This window comes from Lepisosteus platostomus, chromosome 3, assembly GCF_059453375.1.
Source record: "Lepisosteus platostomus isolate fLepPlt1 chromosome 3, fLepPlt1.hap1, whole genome shotgun sequence".
NCBI lineage: Eukaryota > Metazoa > Chordata > Actinopteri > Semionotiformes > Lepisosteidae > Lepisosteus > Lepisosteus platostomus.
The window spans coordinates 11,465,255-11,488,027 of record NC_142613.1 but is presented as its reverse complement, the minus strand read 5'-3'; the positions used below and the strand labels follow the sequence as shown (position 1 = coordinate 11,488,027).

Genomic DNA, 22,773 nt, shown 5'->3' with positions numbered 1-22,773 from the left:
TTTTCCTATTTTTAATAATCAAATTGCATCATGTATATCATGGAGTATTACAAAGTACCACTACGTATGTAAATATGTTACATACTGCAATACTAAACAGATTGCAGTCTGCCAGACTTCAGGACACAGAACAAAACAGCACAAAATAAGTCAAGCAGTGGGGCAAAACAGCACCAAACAGTGATCTAGCAGATTGCCATAAAATACCCTTAAACTGCGAGAAAAAAGTAAATACAAATTGAGCACAAATAAATACTTGAATGAACAGTTAAAAACAAAGAGTTTGTGATTAAGTGTTCTGGAGTTTCAAAAAGGACAGTACTGGTGATAGCAGTTTATAGGACAAGATATACAGGTACAGAGTTTATAGGATCTACAGGTACAGTATGACTAGTTGAATGTGTGGTGCTTTTCCAGATTCTTTTCCAAGGCCACATCTCTGTTAATCACAGTGATTTTGTTCTGTCATTAATCCCATGTAATTCTGTCAATTTTATGTGAGGGAAAATCATATCTCTTGCTTTATTGCTCCCCCCAGAGCTTGAATATCCAAGTGGAAGATGTACGAATCCGAGCAATCCTGGCCACCTATCGCAAACGCATCCCAGTGACAGAGGGCTACGTGGAGGTGAAGGACGGTGGGAAGTGGAAACAGATTTGCAATGAAGACTGGACTCAGATGAACAGCAGGGTTATCTGTGGAATGTTTGGGTTCCCTGGCGAAAGAAAATACAATGCCAGAGTCTACAAGTAAGGTGGACACTTCACACACTCCGACATTCTGATTTGAAGGGCATATTGGACATACTGTAAGAAAGGCTACCAATGAGATGAGGCCACTTGACCTTTCTAGGTCATTTTGTTGTTAGGAGTTAAGTGATCTCACCCAGGGTCTCACCCAGCTGTTTATTAAAGCAACATCTGACACCCCTTATTTGCACTCTGTTGTCAATTAGCCCTTATTAATCCAAGGGCATGCATTACCTTAAATGCCAGCTTCATGCAATACAGAAATTAATCTTTTATGAGAATATTTATCCAAATCTTTCCGAAAGTTTAAATATACATATGCTGTAAACTCCAGTTGTACAGTATGTAACTGTTGCTGCGAGTTCAGAGAACTATAGCATGTTAAACAAAATGTACCTTTAATAAATCCATGTTGACTAACTTGCCATAAAAATGATGCAAAAGTATATTGAAAGATGAAGGGAGAAGAACATGTGTATATATACCTTAAAAGGAGTTTGCAATTGGCGTGATCTTAAAGTAACTGGGATATAGACCCATATCTGAAGCGTTTAATAAGTTGACAAAGAGCTGACGCCGTTCAGTGTGTACTGAATGTCCCCTTTGTTTAGCAATCTGTTCGTTGTTTAAAGGTTAGATTGAGAGGCTCACAGTGTGAGTTAAAACAATGTGAAGAATGTAGCAGGCAAAGGACATTAAGATTTAAGATTTAAGATTTTCTAGATTGTTGTTTCCCAGTCCCCCACAGGGTTGAAGTTTGGCCTTCATCACAATTATCATCTTCATTATCATCACCAGAACCATCATAGTTTTGAAAGAAATGTGAAGGAAGCTTTAATTGTGTTTTTATCCAGTTTTAGTAACTTAACAGAGACTTAATTCGTGTAATGAATGAGGTTACAGAAGAATATTTCAGTGCTTTTCCTTTAACTCACTTCAATTTGAATAAATACAACTAAATAGCATTAGGATACATTTCACATTAATAACTTGCTTTCTAAATTCTCTGGTTATTTGTAATTCATTAAGAGAAAGGATCTTTTGAGAAATAATATGGATGACGGGAAAGATCAGGTTACCTTTACCTTATTGGTGGATGCTCTGTTTTAACAATCAGTTCTGCCTGTATGTAATGTTAGCATCTATATTGCACAGTGTTTTGGAAGAAATGTTTCACATCTCTCTCTCTCTCTGTCTCTCTCTCTCTGTGTGTGTGTGCGTGCGTGCGTGCGTGCGTGTGTGTTCAGGATGTTTTCCAGGAAACGGAAGCACACCTACTGGGATTACTCTGTCAACTGTACTGGAAACGAGGCACACTTGTCCAGCTGTAAGATGGGCAATTCCATGGTGGAGAAGGGGAACAGCACATGCCAGCAGGGAATGCCCGTGGTGGTCAGCTGTGTCGCAGGCCGGGCGTTCGCCCCTAGCACCATGATAGGCTACAGAAAGGCATTCAGACAGGAGGTAGGCTTCACACACAGTAACAGACACTTGCTTTTAAGTTCATAACAGCATTACCAATTGCTGACTGTCAGGGATGACGTTAGGAGCACCTGGTTAGACCCGATCGGCGTCCAAATCCCAAAGACAAAAGGCAAAATTCGTAATCGAGGTAGAAGAGCTAGGTCGGGTAGCACAGGAGTTAGGTCTAGAGTATCAAAATCCAAAACGAGAAGCGAGGTGAAGTTGAAGCAGGAGGAAACAAGGTTGGGTAGCCAGAAATCAGGTCAAGAGTAGTTTATTCACACAAGAGAAAGCCAAGGGTTATTCTCTATAGTGAGCGGGGACTGAGTGGAGTGAAAGGGTATAAATAGGGAAGAGCATGAGGCATGACAATTGATTAATTAGTACTCGGGTGTTGACGGTGAGAGGTGCTCATAGGAATGCTGTTCGTGACACTGACTCTCCTTTACATCTTATTTAAAATGTGATTTTTCTCAAAAATCAGCTTTTACCTTAGAAAGAATGTTTTGTTTGTTAAAATAAAATGTTGCCAAAATTGAAAGTGACTCAATTCATTCAGAGTAGTGTAACCAGAATTGTGATATACTGTATAGCTGTTATGCTTGGTCTGACAAAGCATGGAAATTATTTTTGAGTGAATTTGTGAAGGTCTGGGCCCAGAATGTTAGCCCATTCACCATTCACAAATACACAACAGCCCTCGTGTTTGTCAGAAGCCTTCATGTATTACATTTTGAATGTTTTTTTTTACGATTGGAGGGTTGGTACAAGTCTGGGCTCAAGACACAGATCTTTGATTTCACCGCAAATTCTGAGTCATTGCTAGAGCACACACTGTAAATTAAAATCAGTGCTTGGGTGAATCTTTGCAGTGCAGAGATTAAGATTAGTTGAGGTTTGCTTGGATCATTGATTATTCTGTCTGAGAAAGTGAAACTTCTGAAACAAATGAGAAGGGATGTTAAAATAAAAGGGAGCCTTATATATGTTATTTTTATGTTATCTGCTGTTTTTAATAAGATCGAAAGGTTTTTGAACTGTAAAGTGAAGTGAAAAGATTGAAAATCCGTCTAATGTCCTAGGGATAAGTTTTTTCCTTTCATCTTTAAAACCATGCTACTGTATCACCTGCTAAGTTTTGTTTTTTTATTTCATTACACAATGTTAAATATCATATGGGTTATACTGTATCTACGCATAAAGCATAATGGGTAAGTCTCTGGACTCATGACTGGAGAGTTGTGGGTTCAGTTCCCTTCTACAGACACTGCTGTTGTACCTTGAGTAAAGTACACCCCACTTTACTCCAGTTGCCAAGTCCACCCATCTCTATAAGCAGGAACCTGCATTGGTGGGGAATCCCTGTAATGAACCAGTGTCCCAGCCAGGTGAGGGTCATGGTTTCTTTAGCATTCTTGATGTACTTCCTTACTACCATCTTGGTTTTTATAAACTGCATTTTACATGGAATGTTATTGTCTGGAAATTTTTGAAGAGCTTTGGAGAGGCTAGGACACTTGAAAACAATTGCCAATCAATCAAAGAAGGCAGCAGGGCTGGCTCACAAAGAAGTTCCAAAACTCCTTCTGAAGATGCCAAGTCCAGAATAACAGGGCCTGATGAGCCTTCAACAGCATTAAGGTTTACACACCACAAACTGGCTAGGCTTTTTATTCTTGTGCGTTGAAAAGCTTGATCTCTTCCTATTCAGTGCATGATGCTGTCATACACTTGTCTTAATTTTGATTTTGATTGCACCCTGAAAGCCTTTTAAATAAGGGATATTATATGAAGGTTTTGAAAGATCAATTCAGAAGTTCCAACAAAGTGATGGTTTTGTATCTTATTAACAGAAATATGATAAAGCTTCTGATGCCCAGTAAAAAGGAACCAGTCAAAATGATCTGAGTGGGTTTTGAAAGTGTTTTATGGTTCATTACATTCTAATTCCCAGTTTTCCATGTTTTAATTATGTAAAGAGTCAATTTGTGTCTGTAATTACACAGGACACTAATACCAAGCAGTTAAATTGGTTATAGGTCCTGTTTTATAATAAGATGCTTACCCCCTTACCAAAACATTTAATGAAAAACTTGAAAATACTTGAATATAGAACCTTCCTCCACTATAGTTATCTGGTGTGTTAAAGTCTTCTAGAGTCTAGGATGGAAAGTCATAGCTAATGTTGGATTAATTTTCCTAGTCTGGCAGTGAAACAATAGTGGGTCCTACAGTAGTTATGTCACATCTGCTTGATGTAATTATAAAAGACATTTATGTACATGGCTTGCTCACAGTTTTTTTTTAATCCAAGTCCTGCTTTTATTTTGACATAAATATGAAGAGGAAGACCTTTCACACACACAATTAAGAACATTTTAAGCATATCAAACCCTTTTGATATTAATATACATCCTGTATCTGTAATATTTCTTCCTGACTTCTACTCCAGCTCATTTGCATTGTTCTATTCCCACCCTTGGTATTTTGGCTGGCCTGTTGTTGACTTGTACGACTGACTCAGAATGTCTCAAAGCTCTCTAAAGGAAGCACCGAATCACTCTATTATCATTAACAGAGGCACATTATTTCATAAAGGCTTTAAATTATAGCAATTTCACAGTTTTTACTAGTAATCCAATGTTAGAAGTTACCAATGATTTATTTTTTATAATTTGTATTTGTATCTTAATTTTTGGTATGTTTTTAATGTCAGTTCAGGGCAGTTTCGCTTGAAATATCTAATATATATTTTTGGGAATATTTTGTTTAATGGCACATACAGTTTAAAATATTTAAAATTTCTAAAACTGAACTCGAACTCGTATATAGTTCTGAGCATGTAGAGTTAAAAATGGTATTTGACATTTGCTAGGGATACAGATTCTGAACAAAGAAGAGCTTTAGACTGTGAGATTGAGGAAATGGCTGAATGCGCTATATAGTACATACTGTGCTAACCTAAGGAAAAGTATTCACATTAGAAAAATAGCTGCTTAGGTGGCAAAATTCCTAGGTTATAACCCCATATTTATGGTGCTGTAAGTAAATTCAGGTTTAAATTCAGATTTCCGTACAATCTAAAACTGAGTGGCTGAAATCCAAACTTGAAGTGGTCGTCTCTGTGCATTGATGATACATTTTGGATGGTGGTTTAAATTGTAAAGTTACTTTATGCATTTGCATATTTTTAATTCTTGCTACAGGTGTTAAATATGCATACTTAGTGGAATTAAATGTCAGTTGAAATGCAGTCACATTGCTTTTTACGAGTGGAAGCTGTGACACTATTGCATCATCTTCTCTGTTGGTAATGTTTGCCTTGTTTTTTGCTAATTGGACTGTGCTGTAAAACAGATTTCCCCCAGAGGACAATAAAGCTTGAATTGAATTGAAATTGTAAAGGATGGACATCACCTTATACTTTGTTGTGTGACATCTAACATTTTTTCTTATATACATAGGGTTGCAGAGCTGTCAAGATGTGTCCTTTTGCTATGATCATGTAGCAATTGTGAAGTCTTCCTAGCAATGAATAAAGAGGTATACAACTGTATGAAATAACAAATTAGCCATTCTAGACACACACTCATAGGCTGAAATATGTCAGGTTTTACACAAACCCATTATATTGATCTATTTTGACTGATTCCTGTTGAGGTTGCATTAAAGGTGATGCCACGTGGAAATGAGGCAAACAATTCACTGGTTTCCATGAACTTTTAGTAAGATTGAGGTGTGGGAATTGTTTTTTAGCTAGGGAACATGATGAAAGTTTGACTCAGTCTCTTCAAGCTGATCATGCCTTCCTTGCAACTGAGAAGGTTTGTGCATCTGACTGAGGGGAATCCTAATATTTAGGCCAGTAAATGTATAAAGCACTGCTACATTCCTACTGCTTAGCAGCACTTAGTTTGTACAGCAGGACACTCTTCTGTCACCGATGACAGAGTGCATTGTGAAACTGAGACGTTGGAAGCTATACAAGATAAACAATTAGTTTAAGACGCCGGAAAGAAATAGACAACAGGAGATTCTTGAGGCTGGTATGTAGCAGACAGACTGAACAGTGAAGGATGCTTACCGCTCGGTTCTGTCAATTTGTCCGGCAGATGCTAATCTTCCCTACTTCATGTTTATGTTCTTGTGTCCTTTGCAACTGGGTGACTCATTATTCCAAATGCCAGGAATATTTCTCTTTGGGGTTTATTATGAAGGCAGTGGGAAAGCAGACAGAGTCTGACCAGACCAGTCATAGATAAACGCTTAAGTTTTCTTTTCCCATGTGTTTTGTTTTAAATTCTGTCTCTTCTTCTTTTTTCCCTATGGAGCACTTTTAGCCTCACTACTTTTCTTCAGTTTTCATCTGGTCAGTTTTTTAAACAGGGTTTGATTTCCCTTTAAGACCATATACTGTAATATGGTACTCATTAAAATGATATTAGGGCGTTGTGCAAAGGTTCTATGTGTTGAGAAGCACACTGAGAATCTGACTGTAATAAAAGGAATTATTTTAGTCTAAGTAGTTTGCTGTTGTTGTGGCTACCACAGACGTGCAGAGCCTTTGAATCTCTTTAACATGGATGAAAAGCACAATACAGTATATACAGTATATCGTTAAGGCTATCACTTCTATGGCTTTTTCTACTTGTCAAAGTGGTCATAGAACAGCCTGTTCTGTGGCGTCTCTCTCTCTGAGTGTGAAGGTTTGGGTTTTTGTTCATGTCCTCTTTGCAGCCAGGATGCAAACTTAATTTTAAAATCATTTAAAATTGAAATTGATTTTTTTTTGTTTAATCCCGAGACTTTAAAATGAAGTGCAGTGCCCACCTGTACTTTTTTTTTCTCCAAGCAACCTCTGGTGCGTCTGAAGGGTGGTGCAATCGTTGGCGAGGGGCGTGTGGAGGTCCTGAAGAATGGGGAGTGGGGCACCATCTGTGACGATAACTGGAACATCCTTGCTGCCACTGTGGTGTGTCGAGAGTTGGGGTTCGGGAGTGCCAAGGAGGCTCTGTCCGGTGCCAGGCTTGGGCAAGGTAAGTTCAACATACTGTAGATCATATATTTTCATGTTTGCCAGGTTTTCTGTTGAACTTGTCTCAGGAAACACATATTGTGAAAAAAATTATCTATAATTGTCTAAATTATCGTAATTACTTTTGTAATTAATAACTTAAAATCCATTGTAAACCAAAGCTCCAATTGTATGTCTGTTTTTGCCTGTGGTTTACAGTATATGACACAAGCTGCAACAACAGTAGGTCTTGGCTGGAAAGAGCTAATAAAAACAGTTATGTTCAGCATTAAAATTATATTGTACATTATTTTATTAGTAATTTTTTCATTAACAATATCTTTGTAATATTAACTACAATGGTAAAATTAGATTGTGAACCAAAATACTATGGCAAACTGCTGTAGTATTCTTTTTTGGAGACATCTGATTCATGTGCTTTCTGCACTGAAGCTACTGCAACACTTTTTGTTCCTCACATCATTTCCTCACATTGGACTATGAGGAATATTTTCAGAAACCCAATACCGAAGTTCATAAAGTTAAAGAAAGAAAGGGAACTCTTCATGTTCTGAATGTGTGTTAAATTCACATGCAAATTATTTTTAATTTAAGTGTGCCTCAAAAGCAAAGGTTATTTCCACTCTAAAAAATAAAAAAGAAACAGGACAAAATGCAGTCTTTCAGCTGTGGAACCTTCTCTGGTTAAATAATCCCAATGGCCCCAGTCAACCTTGATGCCATCCAGTTTGTGTTTAGTGTTTTTGTGTTGAGTAAATCTGGGTTTGTCTACTTTTACAATCCTCACAATCTGGCAGTAGTAACAGATAGACAAAATGTAAATGTACAGTATGTTAAGAACTATTCTATTTGTAATCAAGTTACAGGTCCCTAGCATCTGTCCTTTTCTATTTTGCTTAATTAATGATTGTGGACTACATTGTACATAACTACTTTTTTACTTGACATAGTGATTCTGTTTATTTGTTAAGATTTTCATGAGAATGTTAAGGAAGTTTCTGAACAATAGGACATTCCTGTTTGTGTGTTTGCTGATAGTTGAATAATACAAGAGTCTCATGTATCCTTGAAGGTTTCCGAGTCAGTGAGCTTCAACAGCATATGTGGGCAATTTGCTCCAGACAGTTAAAGCGCTCTTTTAAACAGGATGTTCTTACTTTTTCTTCTAAATGCATTTGAGGGAAATTTCTTGTTATTTTCCCTGTTTTTACTACACTATTTAAAAAACAAAGTGAAGTGAATCAGTGAATCAGAAATCACAATCAGTGCAATATTAAAAGCAATACAGTACAATTATAAACTAGGTCAAACTAAATCCAGCCCAGAGTCATTCAGTATTATTGCAAAATTGCAGTGGTATGGTGACTTCACCTCACTTATTCTGACAAACACTATTTATGTTGAGAAACAGGAACATCTATATAGAGATCTATGCATTCTGCAGCTGTTAGGCCAACAATCAGTCACTTAGTGGATAGAAGTGAGCTAACTAGCTGAGGATCTGACCTTTGGCTTTGTTGAACAAAGAAAAAAAGACTTTGATCTGGCAACTCAATGCCACAGATGCTAACATCTGCTGTCCAAATGCCACTCTGGGATTGAGAAATTCATTACATGTGTCAGAGAAAAGCAGCTAATGTTCAATGCCTGTGCATTGTGATTTATACATTTTCAGAATACCCTCTCTTGACTTGCACTCTACACTCTTTGATACAGTATGTTCATATGCATGTTTGCCTTTTTGTTGTTTCTGTGCACTGCCTAAAAGCTGAGTACAGAGAGTTTATTAATACATCTTTTTTCTACTGTGTACTTTCTAATTTTGTCTCACATAGTGTAATTATATTTGACTTTTTGTTATTTTTGTTATTAATTAATGTTCTTTTTTTCATACATGTGGCTATTAAACTGTATTTACCCAAGTGCTATCTGGTTGTTCTGGTTGTTGGCTATTGTCCCAAAGCTTGATATCACCAAATGTTGACTAATTTGTTATTAACACTTTGATTGACATCTATGTATATAGATAGCAGTGTGTGTATATAACAGCAGCTGTCTGAACACTAGGTATGATTCCACTTGGAACACAAGCTTAAGTTTGGCATGGTCATGTAGGTATTTTAAATTAGAACCATTAGAGGCAAGTTAACTGAAGCTACATTTGAAATGTTATCTCACACAAACAAATTCATTATTTAAGAGGTGGTTATTAGATTGCATGAAATAAGGACATCTTATGTGGGATTTGAATTAAACATTATAAATTCTTTTTTCATATCCATGTAGAACTGTGTGCTGTAATTACACATGGGTAATTACATATAGTGCAAGGTATACAGTATGTATGAGCATTTTCTGGACATTTCTCTGTGAAAAAAGTAGATATTAATATAGTCATGAGAAATAGCTAACAGATTTATAAAATAAATGTAAAAATTTGAAGTGAGCTTTGAAGGAATTACATCTGTTAAACATTATGTGTATTTGAATCTTGAATAGAAATTGTAGTCTTCGCTCATGTGCTATGCTCTCTTGTTGTCAGCCCACACACAGAGGTCATACCCAAGAACAATCAGAAATTGCTGAACCCTCAGCTGTGTCCCCAATTTTAAGATACCAGATTAAAGAACATTAAAACGGAAGACAGTATGTTTATTGTCAGACAGTTCTGGGTACTGCCTAGACAAAGCTTTTAGGTCTTGTGAACAAAATTCTCCCTCCTCCCTCCAAAATTCTTCTCCCTCCTGCCTAATTAAAATTTGTTCTTTATTGTTAAAATACAGTCTTGTATATAATAATTATTTCACAACCTGGAGTTGATGTTAATGGAAGGAACAGATACTTATTGTCAGCTATATTGGCTTTTGTGTGTTTTACTAAATCTTTGTACTTTTATTTTTTTCTTTCTTAATTTGATTTTAATTACTCAATCACATACCTCTCACCACAGACCCACTGCCACAAACCCATTGAAAAAATATCCTTTCATTTAAACATTTTTTATGAGCTTCATAGCATTAGCAAAAAACTAACTCTGAAACTGTTGGATATTCCAGTACAGGAGCAGACAGGGGAAAACATGCTAGCAGAGTTATGGAAAATCAGTCATTTGTCTCACTTTTTCAGAAAAAAGCTTTTTGTAACCAAATGCTCTGGGTAAATGCCAAGCAAGCAGTGTTCCTGTAACAACAAGAGCAGATGAAAAATCCCTGCAATCCTTATGTAACCTGACTGAGTACGCTAGTCCTGAGTTAAGGATTTCCAGGAGAATAAATCATGAGATCATAGTGAGCTTGGATGGATCAAAGGAGAACACTAAGAGATTACCCTTCCTGTTATTGTGGTTTTTAGTTAGTTGTTAACTCTTTTAAGGGTTATTTTTTAGCTGTTTTTAAAAATAAGCAGATTTGGATAAATATTTACTTGAATGTTGCTGCATGATGGCTTTATAATCCTTTCATAACTGCTACACATGATGTCATAATCACATGTATAATGTCTTATAGGGACATGCATAAATGAAATAATGTGTGCATAAGAGGTTACATTAAAAAATTATATTTGTTTTAGAATCATTTCTAGCTCTTGGTATAAACTATGCTAAAATGAATGGCATAACGCTTCCTAGTACAGCGTTACTCAGATTTCTTTGAGTGTAAGTGCCACTGTGTGTTTTTGTATTGGCTGTCAGGTATGGGTCCTGTCCACATGAATGAGGTGGAGTGCTCAGGGTTCGAGAAGTCCATCACTGAGTGCTTCTTTAACAAAGACTCGCTGGGCTGCAGCCATGAAGAGGATGCTGGTGTGAGGTGTAATGTTCCTGCCATGGGTTTTGAGGGCCGGGTAAGTGGAGATCCCTGACATTTCCTGAGGGTTCCATGTGAAACTGCCACTTTATTTTCCTAAAGTTGTCCTATAAAAATAGCACATACAGTAAGTATAGTATTTAGCCTTTGCTTGTTCCGGATAAATTAACAAATAAAAAAATATAAACATTATATCAAAATTAGTTACAGTAAGTTATATGTAGAACCATTCCTGCTACCACAGTCTACATTTCAGTTTCACTAGTTTCATCAAGGAGAAGAAGAACAAACTGGGGAGATAAAATAAGATTAATAAAGCCAAGATGAATATTCAATTTTAAAAAATGTTCTGTTCTTAAAATTGTAAAATATAATCCAATTTCATTATGCATTTTCATGGTCATGATTTGTCTTTGTAATTCAGAATATAGTAAAATAAAAACTACATGAAACTGATATTTAAATAATTATATACTTACTGTAAATTCTATATCATGTGAGTTGGGACCATGCAGGAATCTGAGAACACAATGTAGCTCTGATTTCATTGTATATAGGTATGTACACGTACTGTATATACCTATGCATGTAGAGTATGTGCATCAAGGACAATAAAAATAAAATAGAAGTACACAAGCAAGACAAAACAACTTTTTTACCTCCGCAAGCCTTTTGTCATCAAGTAAACTAAAATGTTAAGCCAAGTGGAATCAGAAGTGTGTATTTGACCACAATACACAAAGACAACTTAATTGGATCCTGAGCATCATTTGATTATTGTTTAGACTTGTCCCACCATATTTGTAAGACAGAACGTCAAGCATACTGACTACTGCACATATGATTCGATTGTGTATATTTTAGTATATGGTATTACAGTACATAGTATTATATAATTTACTCCTATAGTATTGCATGTACTGTAAATGGCATTTTAATTAATCTTTATAAACAGCATTAGTTTATAAGGCTCAGGATCATGCTATCAATAATATGTGTCCTTGACTCATTTTTTTTAACATGCATAGCTTTGGCTCACCACACAAGAGTATAACCTAGCCCTGCAGCAAGAACCTAATTACATGGCTTCCTCAGAAATCATTACATAGTCTCTCCAGCTGCAGCTGTTCTTTATAGGGCATACTGAATAGGGATAGTACTACACTGCTGTATACTACTCAGCAGATTTGGTTAGGTAATATTTGAGGCATCTACAATGGACAGACATAAATCCTTAAGCCTTTTTATTTTCTTAGTCATTATGTGCAGGATTTCCTTCATTTATTACAACCGAGAAAGCCACAAAACATTTGTTTATTTTCAAAAGCAAGAATACAGTGTGCTTTTTCATTCTTCATGGGTAGAAAAAAAACAAATTGGTTCTTCTGCTGCAATAACTATTCTAAGTTTTGCGAAGACAGTATTTATGACAGTATTTTTCAGTATTGGTGCACCAAGCTGTTTGAAGTTCAAGTGATTCATTGCAGAGAAACGTGTGAAAGCAAGTCACGGCAACATATGTAAAAAGACAAATATTGTGTTTGCACATGGTCTTTTCCTGTTATTCCAAAACCTCGCTAGCATCAGATCATTGATGATTTTCATATGGGTTTTATTGGTTTAAGGTCTGAAACACTCTCTTGTGTGCAGTTGTTCAGAACAAAAATGGATCTGAAATGCTTATAGTGTAATGATTCTAATGATACAAATGGGAACATTTAATGGACATGATTCCCAACATTGTAAAAATGTGCTTTGTTTTTTGAAAAATGTATGCATTTATTTTCCATGCTTAAATTGTCTCCTATGTAATTAACAGCTTCAAACTTTCTAAATTACAATGGTACAAGGCAAACCCCACTTTTGAAACTCCACTTGCAAACATTTTACCTGATGGCACTTTTTTGTTCATCAGAACAAACCTCGTCAAACCTGCAGTCAAATTGAAGGTTTTGGAATTTTCACCTGGGCTGAGGGCTGTCTAACCAAAAAGCTTGAACATGATACATTGTGCCATTGCGGGTGGTTTTCAAGGGACCTTTCTCTTGCTGTGTTTGGTCAGCTGCGCCTGAGCGGCGGTCGGAACCCTTTTGAAGGCCGTGTGGAGGTCCTGGCAGAGAGGAACGGCTCTCTGGCGTGGGGCACTGTGTGCAGCGATGGATGGGGCACTATGGAGGCCATGGTGGTGTGTCGTCAGCTGGGACTAGGCTTTGCCAACCACGCCTTTCAGGTAATCCTCTTCAGTACCAGGTTGCACAAGTTCCAACCTACCCATCATAGTGCTACATTAGACTGTTTATATTAGTGGTGACTTCTTGCATCTACCAACTGTAACTCAAACTCACTACTGGCATCACATCCTGGGTTTGGGTACATTGACATGAAATTTTAAGCCAGGTCTAACCACCCTAGCACAGGTCAGAGATATGTGTGCTGTGCTGTCATTGTGTGATGGAAGAGTTGGAGAGAGAGAAGCATTTCCCCTTATCCACTTTTAAACACACTGCAATAAAACATAATTTTTACCATTCCTGAGCCATGACTTAGTTTGCCCTCCTGTCTAAAATGAACATACTGTATTGATCTTGCTATACAATAATATATAATGTTCCTTATACTTATATAGTGCATTTCTGGACACTCCACTCAAGGTGCTTTACAGGTAATGGGAACTCCCCTCCCCCACTACCAATGTGCAGCATCCACCTGGATGATAGGTGTCTCTAAACCCTGCAGCAACCCAGTGTTCCAAGTATCGGGGTTGCCTAACCTTGGCCTAAACACTCTGAACTGGAGTCAGTCAGCTCAGACTGTTAATGACGGAGAAGGTGAGGAGGTCGAGTTTATTCAAGAAGGACAAAGAGAGGTAGTAATTTATAATAGAAAGAGGATGGTATATTATGGCTTACTTTACAGAGGTTATGCAACTGAAAGGAACATTTGCCAAAACCACAATGAAGTTTCACATAAATAATTCAAGCTGCTAATATACGAGTTGAAACATTTCTCCTTTAATTTTGGAACATGGTGAAATTGTTTTAGAACATACAATGGTGAGAAAGGTTACAAAGCAGAGCACTTTCCGGCTCTTCTTTTACATTTGGTTGCTATTAGCCATTTCTTTCTCGCAAAAGTGCCTTAAACTTAGCATGTCAGAAAACACTTGAGAAATATGACTCTTTGTTCTGATAAAAAGAACTAACAGCAGTAACTGAACTGAAGTTATTCTAACAGATGGTGTACGACTATATATTTGAGCATTACTTCCTTGACATTTTATGTAAGCAAGATATTTTTTAACTTAAGTGCTCCAGCAGACATGGGAATGAAATGGAAAATTTGACTAGGAACTTTACTTTCCCCACCTTCTCTCATGTCAAAGATACAAGAAATCCAGCAACAAGCACATGGAAACAAAGGCCATTCCTTCTGACTTCCTGACACACTACAGCGGCTGTAACTGCCAGCAAATGGAGAATGGCTAGGCTCCACAAAAACAAACTTACACAAGGAAAACATGGTCAAATGTACTCTCTGTGTGGAAATAGTACTAGACTTTGAAATACATTATTGCCAATTCAGGTACAACTGAAACTAAGAACAATGAAATGAGAATCCACTCAATGGATGTGTTTTTAACAAAGAGAATGTATGGCCTGGTATTTGGAGCATGAGGCTCTTTTGTTTTTTAATCTTCTTTTCTGAGGTTCAGCGATCCCTAGCTGGAGATTTTTAGCTTTAGGGTTTAGCTTGATTAAAATCTTGATTGTGTATGATTTAAAACATTGGATAGGATTAGAAATAAGTATAGTAACAAGTAGTTTCAGTGTTTCCATGAACAGGTTCCTGAATCCATGCCGAATAAAGGATGCTTGTTATTGGAGTGTTTGATATAATCTACTGTAATCCCCACACATTTGAGCACCCTTAGCAGAACAACAGTGTACCACACACTTTGAGAATAAACTAAACAGATCTACCGTATATGTGATGAGATTGTTGCAACCGTACACCTCTGTAATACAATGGAGTTTCTGCATGTAAAATAGAAATCAACAGTTTAATTAAGGATTATATCAACTAAAGTAATTAGGCTGAACAAAGATGACAATATGGTACTGTATGTACTATGTATGTAGTATGTTTAGAATATTACAGACTCGATAACTGTATATACTGTAGACCATTTCAAAATGGAACATATTCAGAAGGGCAAAGTACTGCTACTATTAACAAGAACAATAACAAAAAAGTTTAACTGTGTTAGTCTGAAGACTTCCAAGAGCTTCTTTCTCAGTTTTCTGTCAGTTTGTAATAAAGTATAAGTTGAAAACATAGGTAAATTAAAAAGATGGTATAGCAATATTGCAGAATTAGTATTCAACACACAAAAGCAGGCTAGCCTCTACTTGCTACTGAAAGTCCTCTGCTTCAAAATAACCGATTTTGAAAAAAGACACTATTAATCAAAAATTGTGCTTAAAAGTAAATAACAAGAGCATTTAATTTGAACAAATCCTGCCCAAATCGTATTTAGCTAAATTATTAAGGATGTTTGGGTTCATGACATCACAACACAAACACATCACTGTCCCAAATTGGTAAAAGCTGTTGTGGAAAAAATGGGTTTGATTTAACTAAAAAAACACAAAATTGCACAACCCTTAACAATAATAAAGTAGTTCTAAATAACAATAAGGAATAGAAGAATTCATGTACCACCATCTGGCGGACAAAAAGTGCAGGCTTGCCTCAAACTTGATTCAGTTCAGATTGAATATAAAAATGAAAGAGTACAGAATATTTTAATTTTACGATACTTTTAAGTTAGCCTCTGCATTGCATCCCCTGGCATCATTGTATCTGTCCTAACTAAATATGATTTACATGAAGGTTGACACTGCTTGGATACATTGTGTGTGGGGGTCAGGTTTGAAGTGCTGCTCCAGAGGGTGGTACAACTTTGAGGGGATTGGGGTGTTGTTTTGTCTTGTTTTCAGAAAACGTTAAAGTTGAGAAAAAAAGTGGTTCGCAAAAAAATTATTTATATTTCTGCTGTTGCCTTACGTTATAATGCTAACTACTTTTATGTGCTGAGAATTTCAACTTCTTTTGCTCTGGGAAAGCATAATTCCAAACACCCCCCAAAAAACTAAACAGTGATGTCATTGTTATTGGATGTCTTTGTAATTCAGAGACTCACTACCCACTCAATGACAATGGCAGAAATCAGGGATAGGTAGTTTATTGTGTGAACTGGTTTCTATTAAAGTGATTCATGTGCCTTTTGCTGTGTGCTTCTAACATTTGAAGGTTTGTCCAGTTTATTTTCCCAGTTTGTCTGGTGTTGACACAAGCTCTTGTCACAACAACCCTCTCAAATATCTTATTATTTAGGAAACGTGGTACTGGCCAGGGGAGGTCAGTGCGGATGATGTGGTGATGAGTGGGGTGAAGTGCTCGGGGACAGAGATGTCCCTCTCTCACTGCCTTCATGATGGACAAAACCTCAACTGTCCCAAAGGAGGGGCCCGCTTCGCTGCTGGAGTCTCGTGTTCGGAGAGTAAGTCCTCCTGCCACGGCTTCACCCTTGACCTTTCCACAGTGTGCACACTTAGCCACTTGTCATTGAAGGACATCCTGCCAATGTATACTGTGCTCCTAAATCCTGTCCAAAGTTGTGAGAGGGTCTGTCCCATGCTCACTGAAGACTGTAATGAAATAGCAGACCAGGCCTTTGCCTCAATATTCTGTGTTGAGAAAACCAAGGCTGATATGCAGTAAGTAAGCTCATATAAGACATGATTTTTGGTGGACTTGTATTGCACCAAAATGTATTGTTGAGGCAACAGCAGATCTGGCCAATGTGTCTTTTCAGACATGCTCAAGGGATTACAGGCAGTGAGTAAAAATAAACATCAACAGGAAGTACAATGCAGGTTGCAAGAAACTGCTAAACATCTAATGTTGTTGGCTGAGTGGTCCCATGTTCCTATGGACATTTGTGAAAATGTATGCTGAACTGATGTAGTCAAAGCGGAACATAGACAAAATTAGGAATATTCTCTAATTTTGTGGTAGCAGAATATACAGCATATAATTATGTCTCAAGAGCTAAAACCATCAACGACATCTTGTGCTGTGGTTTTGCTTTTGCCCAAGTGAACGGTTTTTTGCTTACTGTGACATTTTCCATTTAACTGATGTCACTCGGGGGGTCATGTCCATAATTGTATAGAAGTTCTCAAAACTGACATGCAATACAGTATTTTCTCATGCCTGCTCCAGGCGCTTCAGCCAGGCGCCTCTAGAGGAAATTTCACTCAAGAGGGTTTTCTGTTGTTTCCTCCCAGCTGCCCCTGACCTGGTGCTGAACCCCCAAGCAGTGGAACAGACCACCTACCTGGAAGACAGGCCCATGTTCATGCTGCAGTGTGCCCATGAGGAGAACTGTCTGGCCAGCTCTGCCAACAACGCGCCCGCTAATGCCTACCGACGCCTGCTGCGCTTCTCCTCACAGATTCATAACAACGGCCAATCGGACTTCCGTCCCAAGGCTGGGCGCCACTCCTGGATCTGGCACGACTGCCATCGGCAAGTACCTGCCCTATATGTACATGAGGTCTTCTTTTTTTCCCTGGAATAACCATTAGACCCCACAATCCCTGGGACATTTTGAGCCAGGACAAGTTGGCACCAAAGAAATTAACAAAAATGCAATGCTTGAGTCATTTAGAAATGAATCCTTATTCTTTGTCAGGATTGTAATACAGTTGACTATTGGGGAACATTTTGCAGTTTCCCACATTTTGCATTTGCTGTTCAACTTCTACTAATTAAACATACTTAATGGAAGATGATAATTTGATATGGGAGCCCTAATTTCATCAGACTCTCAAATAAAACATTTGTCCAGTCTGATTGGGGAATTAAAATGCTGTCAATATTAGTGTATATATAAATGAGGATAACATTTTACTTAACAGTTTACCTTGCCGTACACATGTCATCGATACAGTAACTGTCACATAAGTATTGTAAAATCCCCTCAAAGGTGCATCTGCTAAGCAAATAGAAACACTAAAAATAGCATAAGAACATTTAGTCCTCAAAATTAAAGAAAAACTTTGTGAAATTAATTGTGTGATGCATTACAAACTGATGTGTATTAGGCTCTATAATGCTGATCATGTCTAATTTCATTTTAAGTTCAATATAAATAGTTAATTGGAGAAAATTTTGATGATCAAATTACACTTTTATTAGTTTTACATTTAAGGCAACCTGTTCCACCTGTAAGTGACCCAGAGATTCTAGGAATGTGCTCTCTTCTCTTCTGTTATACATCTTAACCAGTTACTGACTTATATTATTGACAATATGATACTGAGCCACTGATTGGAAGGCACCTCTATTACCTGAAAGCATCTGGTACTCTAGGACCAGGGCAGGTGAGGATTGCTGTACTCTAGGTTTCATAACCACAGGTTTTTAATCAGACTGGATCAGGTGATAAAACAATGGATAGGATGCAACATCAAGATGATTGGTATTAGGTCTAAAAGTCTAACAATGATTCTAAACATAGTTCAGCTATCAACTCCACTTCTTTTTTTGTATTTTTTACTGTATGTTTCATTTATGAGACTAATTTTGAAGTTAATATGCACATATCACACATGATTATCATGTTTAATTAAGCAATGCAAATACTGGAAGATATATCTGGAATATAATCAGACTTATTCTTAGATACAGATTTCTCTAGCAGGGATATTGGCTTTTTTTATACACCATTCTGCTCTTTAACTATATAAAGTGTGCACGTATATTTTCACACATGTACTGTATTTGAGGTTGTGACACGGGCTCTGTTTGATGGTCAGGTGTGAGTTTTTAGGTACTGGCAATCATATTCGGATTTAAAGCTTGAGAGACAGATTCGATGATTCCATCTAATGTTTTTTTTTCTCCAGAGTGAAATATAACTCAATTTTGTTTTGTGCCTTGTGGGATTAAGTAGAAAACTTAATACTTAAGTATCATTTAGCATAAAAGCTTATTTTTGATGATCTTTTAATTATTTCCATATATTTTATGGAGCTTTGCTTAGGATTTTGACGTATCCTAACATTGTTACTGTAGGTGTTAATGGTGCCACAAAAAGGAGTCATGTAACAACACTATGTCTGAATTTCCTGAATTAAAAAAGTACATTACAAGAAAGAACATAAAGTGATTCGATATACAGTACAGTATAGTGTGATGTTGTATAGCCCAGAACACTTGTGTGGAGGTGTGGGGTTTCATCATTCAGGAAGTGGCTAATTCATTTACGCGATCTAGTTCTCCAGTTCTACCACATTAATAGACTTACTAACAAAAAAGAGATGTTTGCCATTGTGACATAATAACTTCTTTTATAGAGCATGTTGAGAGGCTGGGGTCTGGCTAGGGTGAAAATGGGGAAAGGGTGGGGGCAGAGCAGAGGAAACAAAGTGTAAACTGAGAGGATTTGGCTACAGTGTGATATTTCTGAGCCAGAACAGCCAAAGGAATATTCACATTTATTTGGAAAACAGTCCCAGTATTGCTTGTGACAGCATTGTTTAAAGTATGATGGAAAAATACATTTCATGCTTGTGCTAAATTATGGAGTAAAGGGCTGGAGTGACCATGGAGACACACAAAGCAAGCATTGATTGCTGACCTATGGAAAGGGGAAGTAATTATGGAAACTCAATTTTTACAACTTTCTACACAAAGAAAAATTAAAATCCAGTGCCGAAAGTAATATTTTAAGTGCAGTGCTCACATTCCATCTGATTTTCAAACTTGAAAGTCCAGTGTACCGACATTGAAACTCTTGATTTGCAATGATGCCATAGAATTGTGTTCATGAAGCTGCTGTCTAAAGGTTGCTCTAACCTACTAAATTCCCATACAGTGACTATGTTTTGTCGTTTGTTCAGCTGTTGCAAATCTATAACAGAATAATTTTTCTGATCACGATTTCCCTTAGACCATGGCCTTCCGTGACCTAGATGGTCTATTACAATAAATATAACTCACTTTATCAAAGCTAAATAAATTGTTATGCTCCCTTTTGACTTTCTAGCCAACACTTGTAATCCATAGAGCAATATAATTTTTAAAGCAGAGAAAAAATTATTTAAACTGAAATCTGAGTATTTTATGCTACATCATTAATAGTAATTGCTGTATCAGAGGAGACTTACTGAAAACAATTACTCATTCAAGAAATGTTATTTTTTTTGTAAGTCAAGAGAAAAACATATGACTTATCGTAGTTACAATGACAGCAAAAGTAGCACAGAGATCAGAAAACTGGCTCATGGTTGTCCAGGTTCTAGATATAAATGGGACAGAATTCTACAAGACATCTTCTATCTATAACCTAAAGCAAAGCACACATCTCAGCTTTATAGAATCTATTGTTTCCAATGGTGGCCACAGCTATTAGATGGTAACTTTCACAGTAGACCTCCAGTTAATTGATCCAGTTGAAGACCCATCTTAACCAGCATAATAGAATTGTGTAATTTTTAAATGTCACTTCACCTACTACATTTCTTGGTGAGTTTGTTGCAGTTTGTTCTGAGTATACAAAATAAAATACAAGGTTTTAAATAGGTAATTAGTAACTGATATAAAAGCAGTACAACACAGGGTACTGAAAGCACTGTGTTAAATCATACTATCAGATCAGGTGGATCAATGGAGCAAATAACTGGATAATACTTTCAAGAGTGAAGAGTGAAGGGAATGAAAAACTAAGTGGCCAACAGAAGAGGAGGTAGAGGGGCTACAAGAAACAACCGCAGTCAATTACATATAGCTGCACAGAAAGCTGGGATAACCCCATATGTACATATTGTATATGAAGACTATGTTCCCTTTGAAATCTTGAAACTGTGATATTTGTCCTTAAAAGGTGGCTGGGAAGTTGCAGACTTGGCCTCTTTAATACAAATGCCTGGGTAAATGCAGGGGCCTAACTTAAGTGCTTCTTCTCATTCTTTTGGTTTCATCTAACTAAAGAACACATTATATCTCCTTCTCAGGCATTACCACAGCATGGAAGTCTTCACACACTATGATCTACTCAGCCTTAATGGCACTAAAGTCGCTGAAGGACACAAAGCCAGCTTCTGTCTGGAGGACTCTGAGTGCGAGGAAGGTGAGAACCTTACCTCACTGAAACATTAATATTCAGTCATAGTTCAGGTCGCTGCATAAAATCTTATCTGAGACTTCAAACCATCTTGATAAAGCATTTTGAAACCACAACAAGAAGCAAAACTACTTGCCATTTGCAATTACTGCTTGGTCGATGCATGTTCCTTATTTTATGTCACTGGTTGGCTCTTAAAAATGAATCCACATGAAACATGATATATTTTTATTTAATTATTTTACATAACATTAAAGGTTTTTATAATTCCCTCTCCTTTTCTTTCCCCTTGTGTTTGAAAGGGATTCATAAACGGTATGAGTGTGCTAATTTTGGAGAACAAGGAATTACAGTGGGCTGCTGGGACACTTACAGGCATGATATTGACTGTCAGTGGGTAGATATCACAGATGTCAAGCCTGGAGATTACATTTTCCAGGTGAGATTATGCTGCTTCATTCCACCGTGATATCTGTAGTGTTATAAACTATTCCTTTCCTTTTCAACCAGTGGTGACAATGTGAAAAAATAGCATATTTGAAATTGAAATTATTTGTTATCGGGTTACTTGGCCACATCTTTTTTGTATACAAATGGAATTAGAAAATAAATGACCTCACATTATATGAACTGATTATTCAAAAAGCCTTAGTGATTATTCCCTAATCAAGAACTTGAAATGAACCTGGCAGATACTTGCCTGTGGTCTTGATCGGCGGGGTCTCAAACCTGTGAAATGTTACTATATAAGTACAACCTCAGACATGGTCCCTCATACCACAGCACCTCTTTCAGCAATATTATGGCTTTTGGAATTTTGTTCATGTGCGCCATCTGCTGTAAAAAACTTTTACAGATTCAACACTAGGTTGTTTTTACACAATGATACATTATCATTCAAAGAGTTTTAAAAATCTTACCATCAGTAAAAGAACTGGATCCCTTTATGATATTTTAATTGTATAGTCTTTCAGTGTATTTAGATAATGTAGCAATATCGGTCTTTGTAAAGTAAAATAAATAAAATAGAGACTTGATTTGTTTCTATTAGGTTGTAATTAATCCCAATTATGAAGTGGCTGAGTCCGATTTCACCAACAACATCATGAAATGCCGGTGTCGGTACGATGGACACAGAATATGGATGTACAGCTGTCATATAGGTAAGAGTTTAGACACTAAAAAATAAGATTATATTGTCTTAGTTTTTCTTCAGGTTATTTGTCTTCCTATTTTTCCTATACCAAGCTGTATAACGTACAGGAAAAAAAATTCAATATCTGGATTATATCTGATTTAGAAATCGTAACAGATTTTTGTACAGTACTTGCAATATAAAATTATCATGACTTGCAGTCTTATTACATATTATATCCGATAAATGGTAGCTGGGCTCAGAATTTGACTTCACTCCTCCTGCACAAACCAGCAGCACCAAACACAAATTGGTTTCTGTATTGCACTTATATGTTTATACTGTATTAAACGTATGTCCTACAATAAGAGGAGCAGAGATAGGGATG

The 22,773-nt window shown here is 36.9% G+C and overlaps 1 protein-coding gene across 2 annotated transcripts in view; it reads left to right on the top strand.

Moving 5' to 3' along the window:
* loxl2a (lysyl oxidase-like 2a) overlaps positions 1-22,773 on the top strand; it is a 67,139-nt gene that overhangs the window by 40,091 nt on the left and 4,275 nt on the right. For both annotated transcript variants that reach the window (XM_088627071.1, XM_088627070.1), the window contains 10 exons: positions 539-750; positions 1,998-2,214; positions 7,067-7,250; positions 10,941-11,092; positions 13,118-13,285; positions 16,453-16,618; positions 17,409-17,649; positions 21,141-21,256; positions 21,553-21,689; positions 22,302-22,413. In XM_088627071.1, coding sequence (XP_088483197.1) covers positions 539-750; positions 1,998-2,214; positions 7,067-7,250; positions 10,941-11,092; positions 13,118-13,285; positions 16,453-16,618; positions 17,409-17,649; positions 21,141-21,256; positions 21,553-21,689; positions 22,302-22,413 — 1,705 coding nt within the window. The remainder of the gene's footprint in view (positions 1-538; positions 751-1,997; positions 2,215-7,066; positions 7,251-10,940; positions 11,093-13,117; positions 13,286-16,452; positions 16,619-17,408; positions 17,650-21,140; positions 21,257-21,552; positions 21,690-22,301; positions 22,414-22,773) is intronic.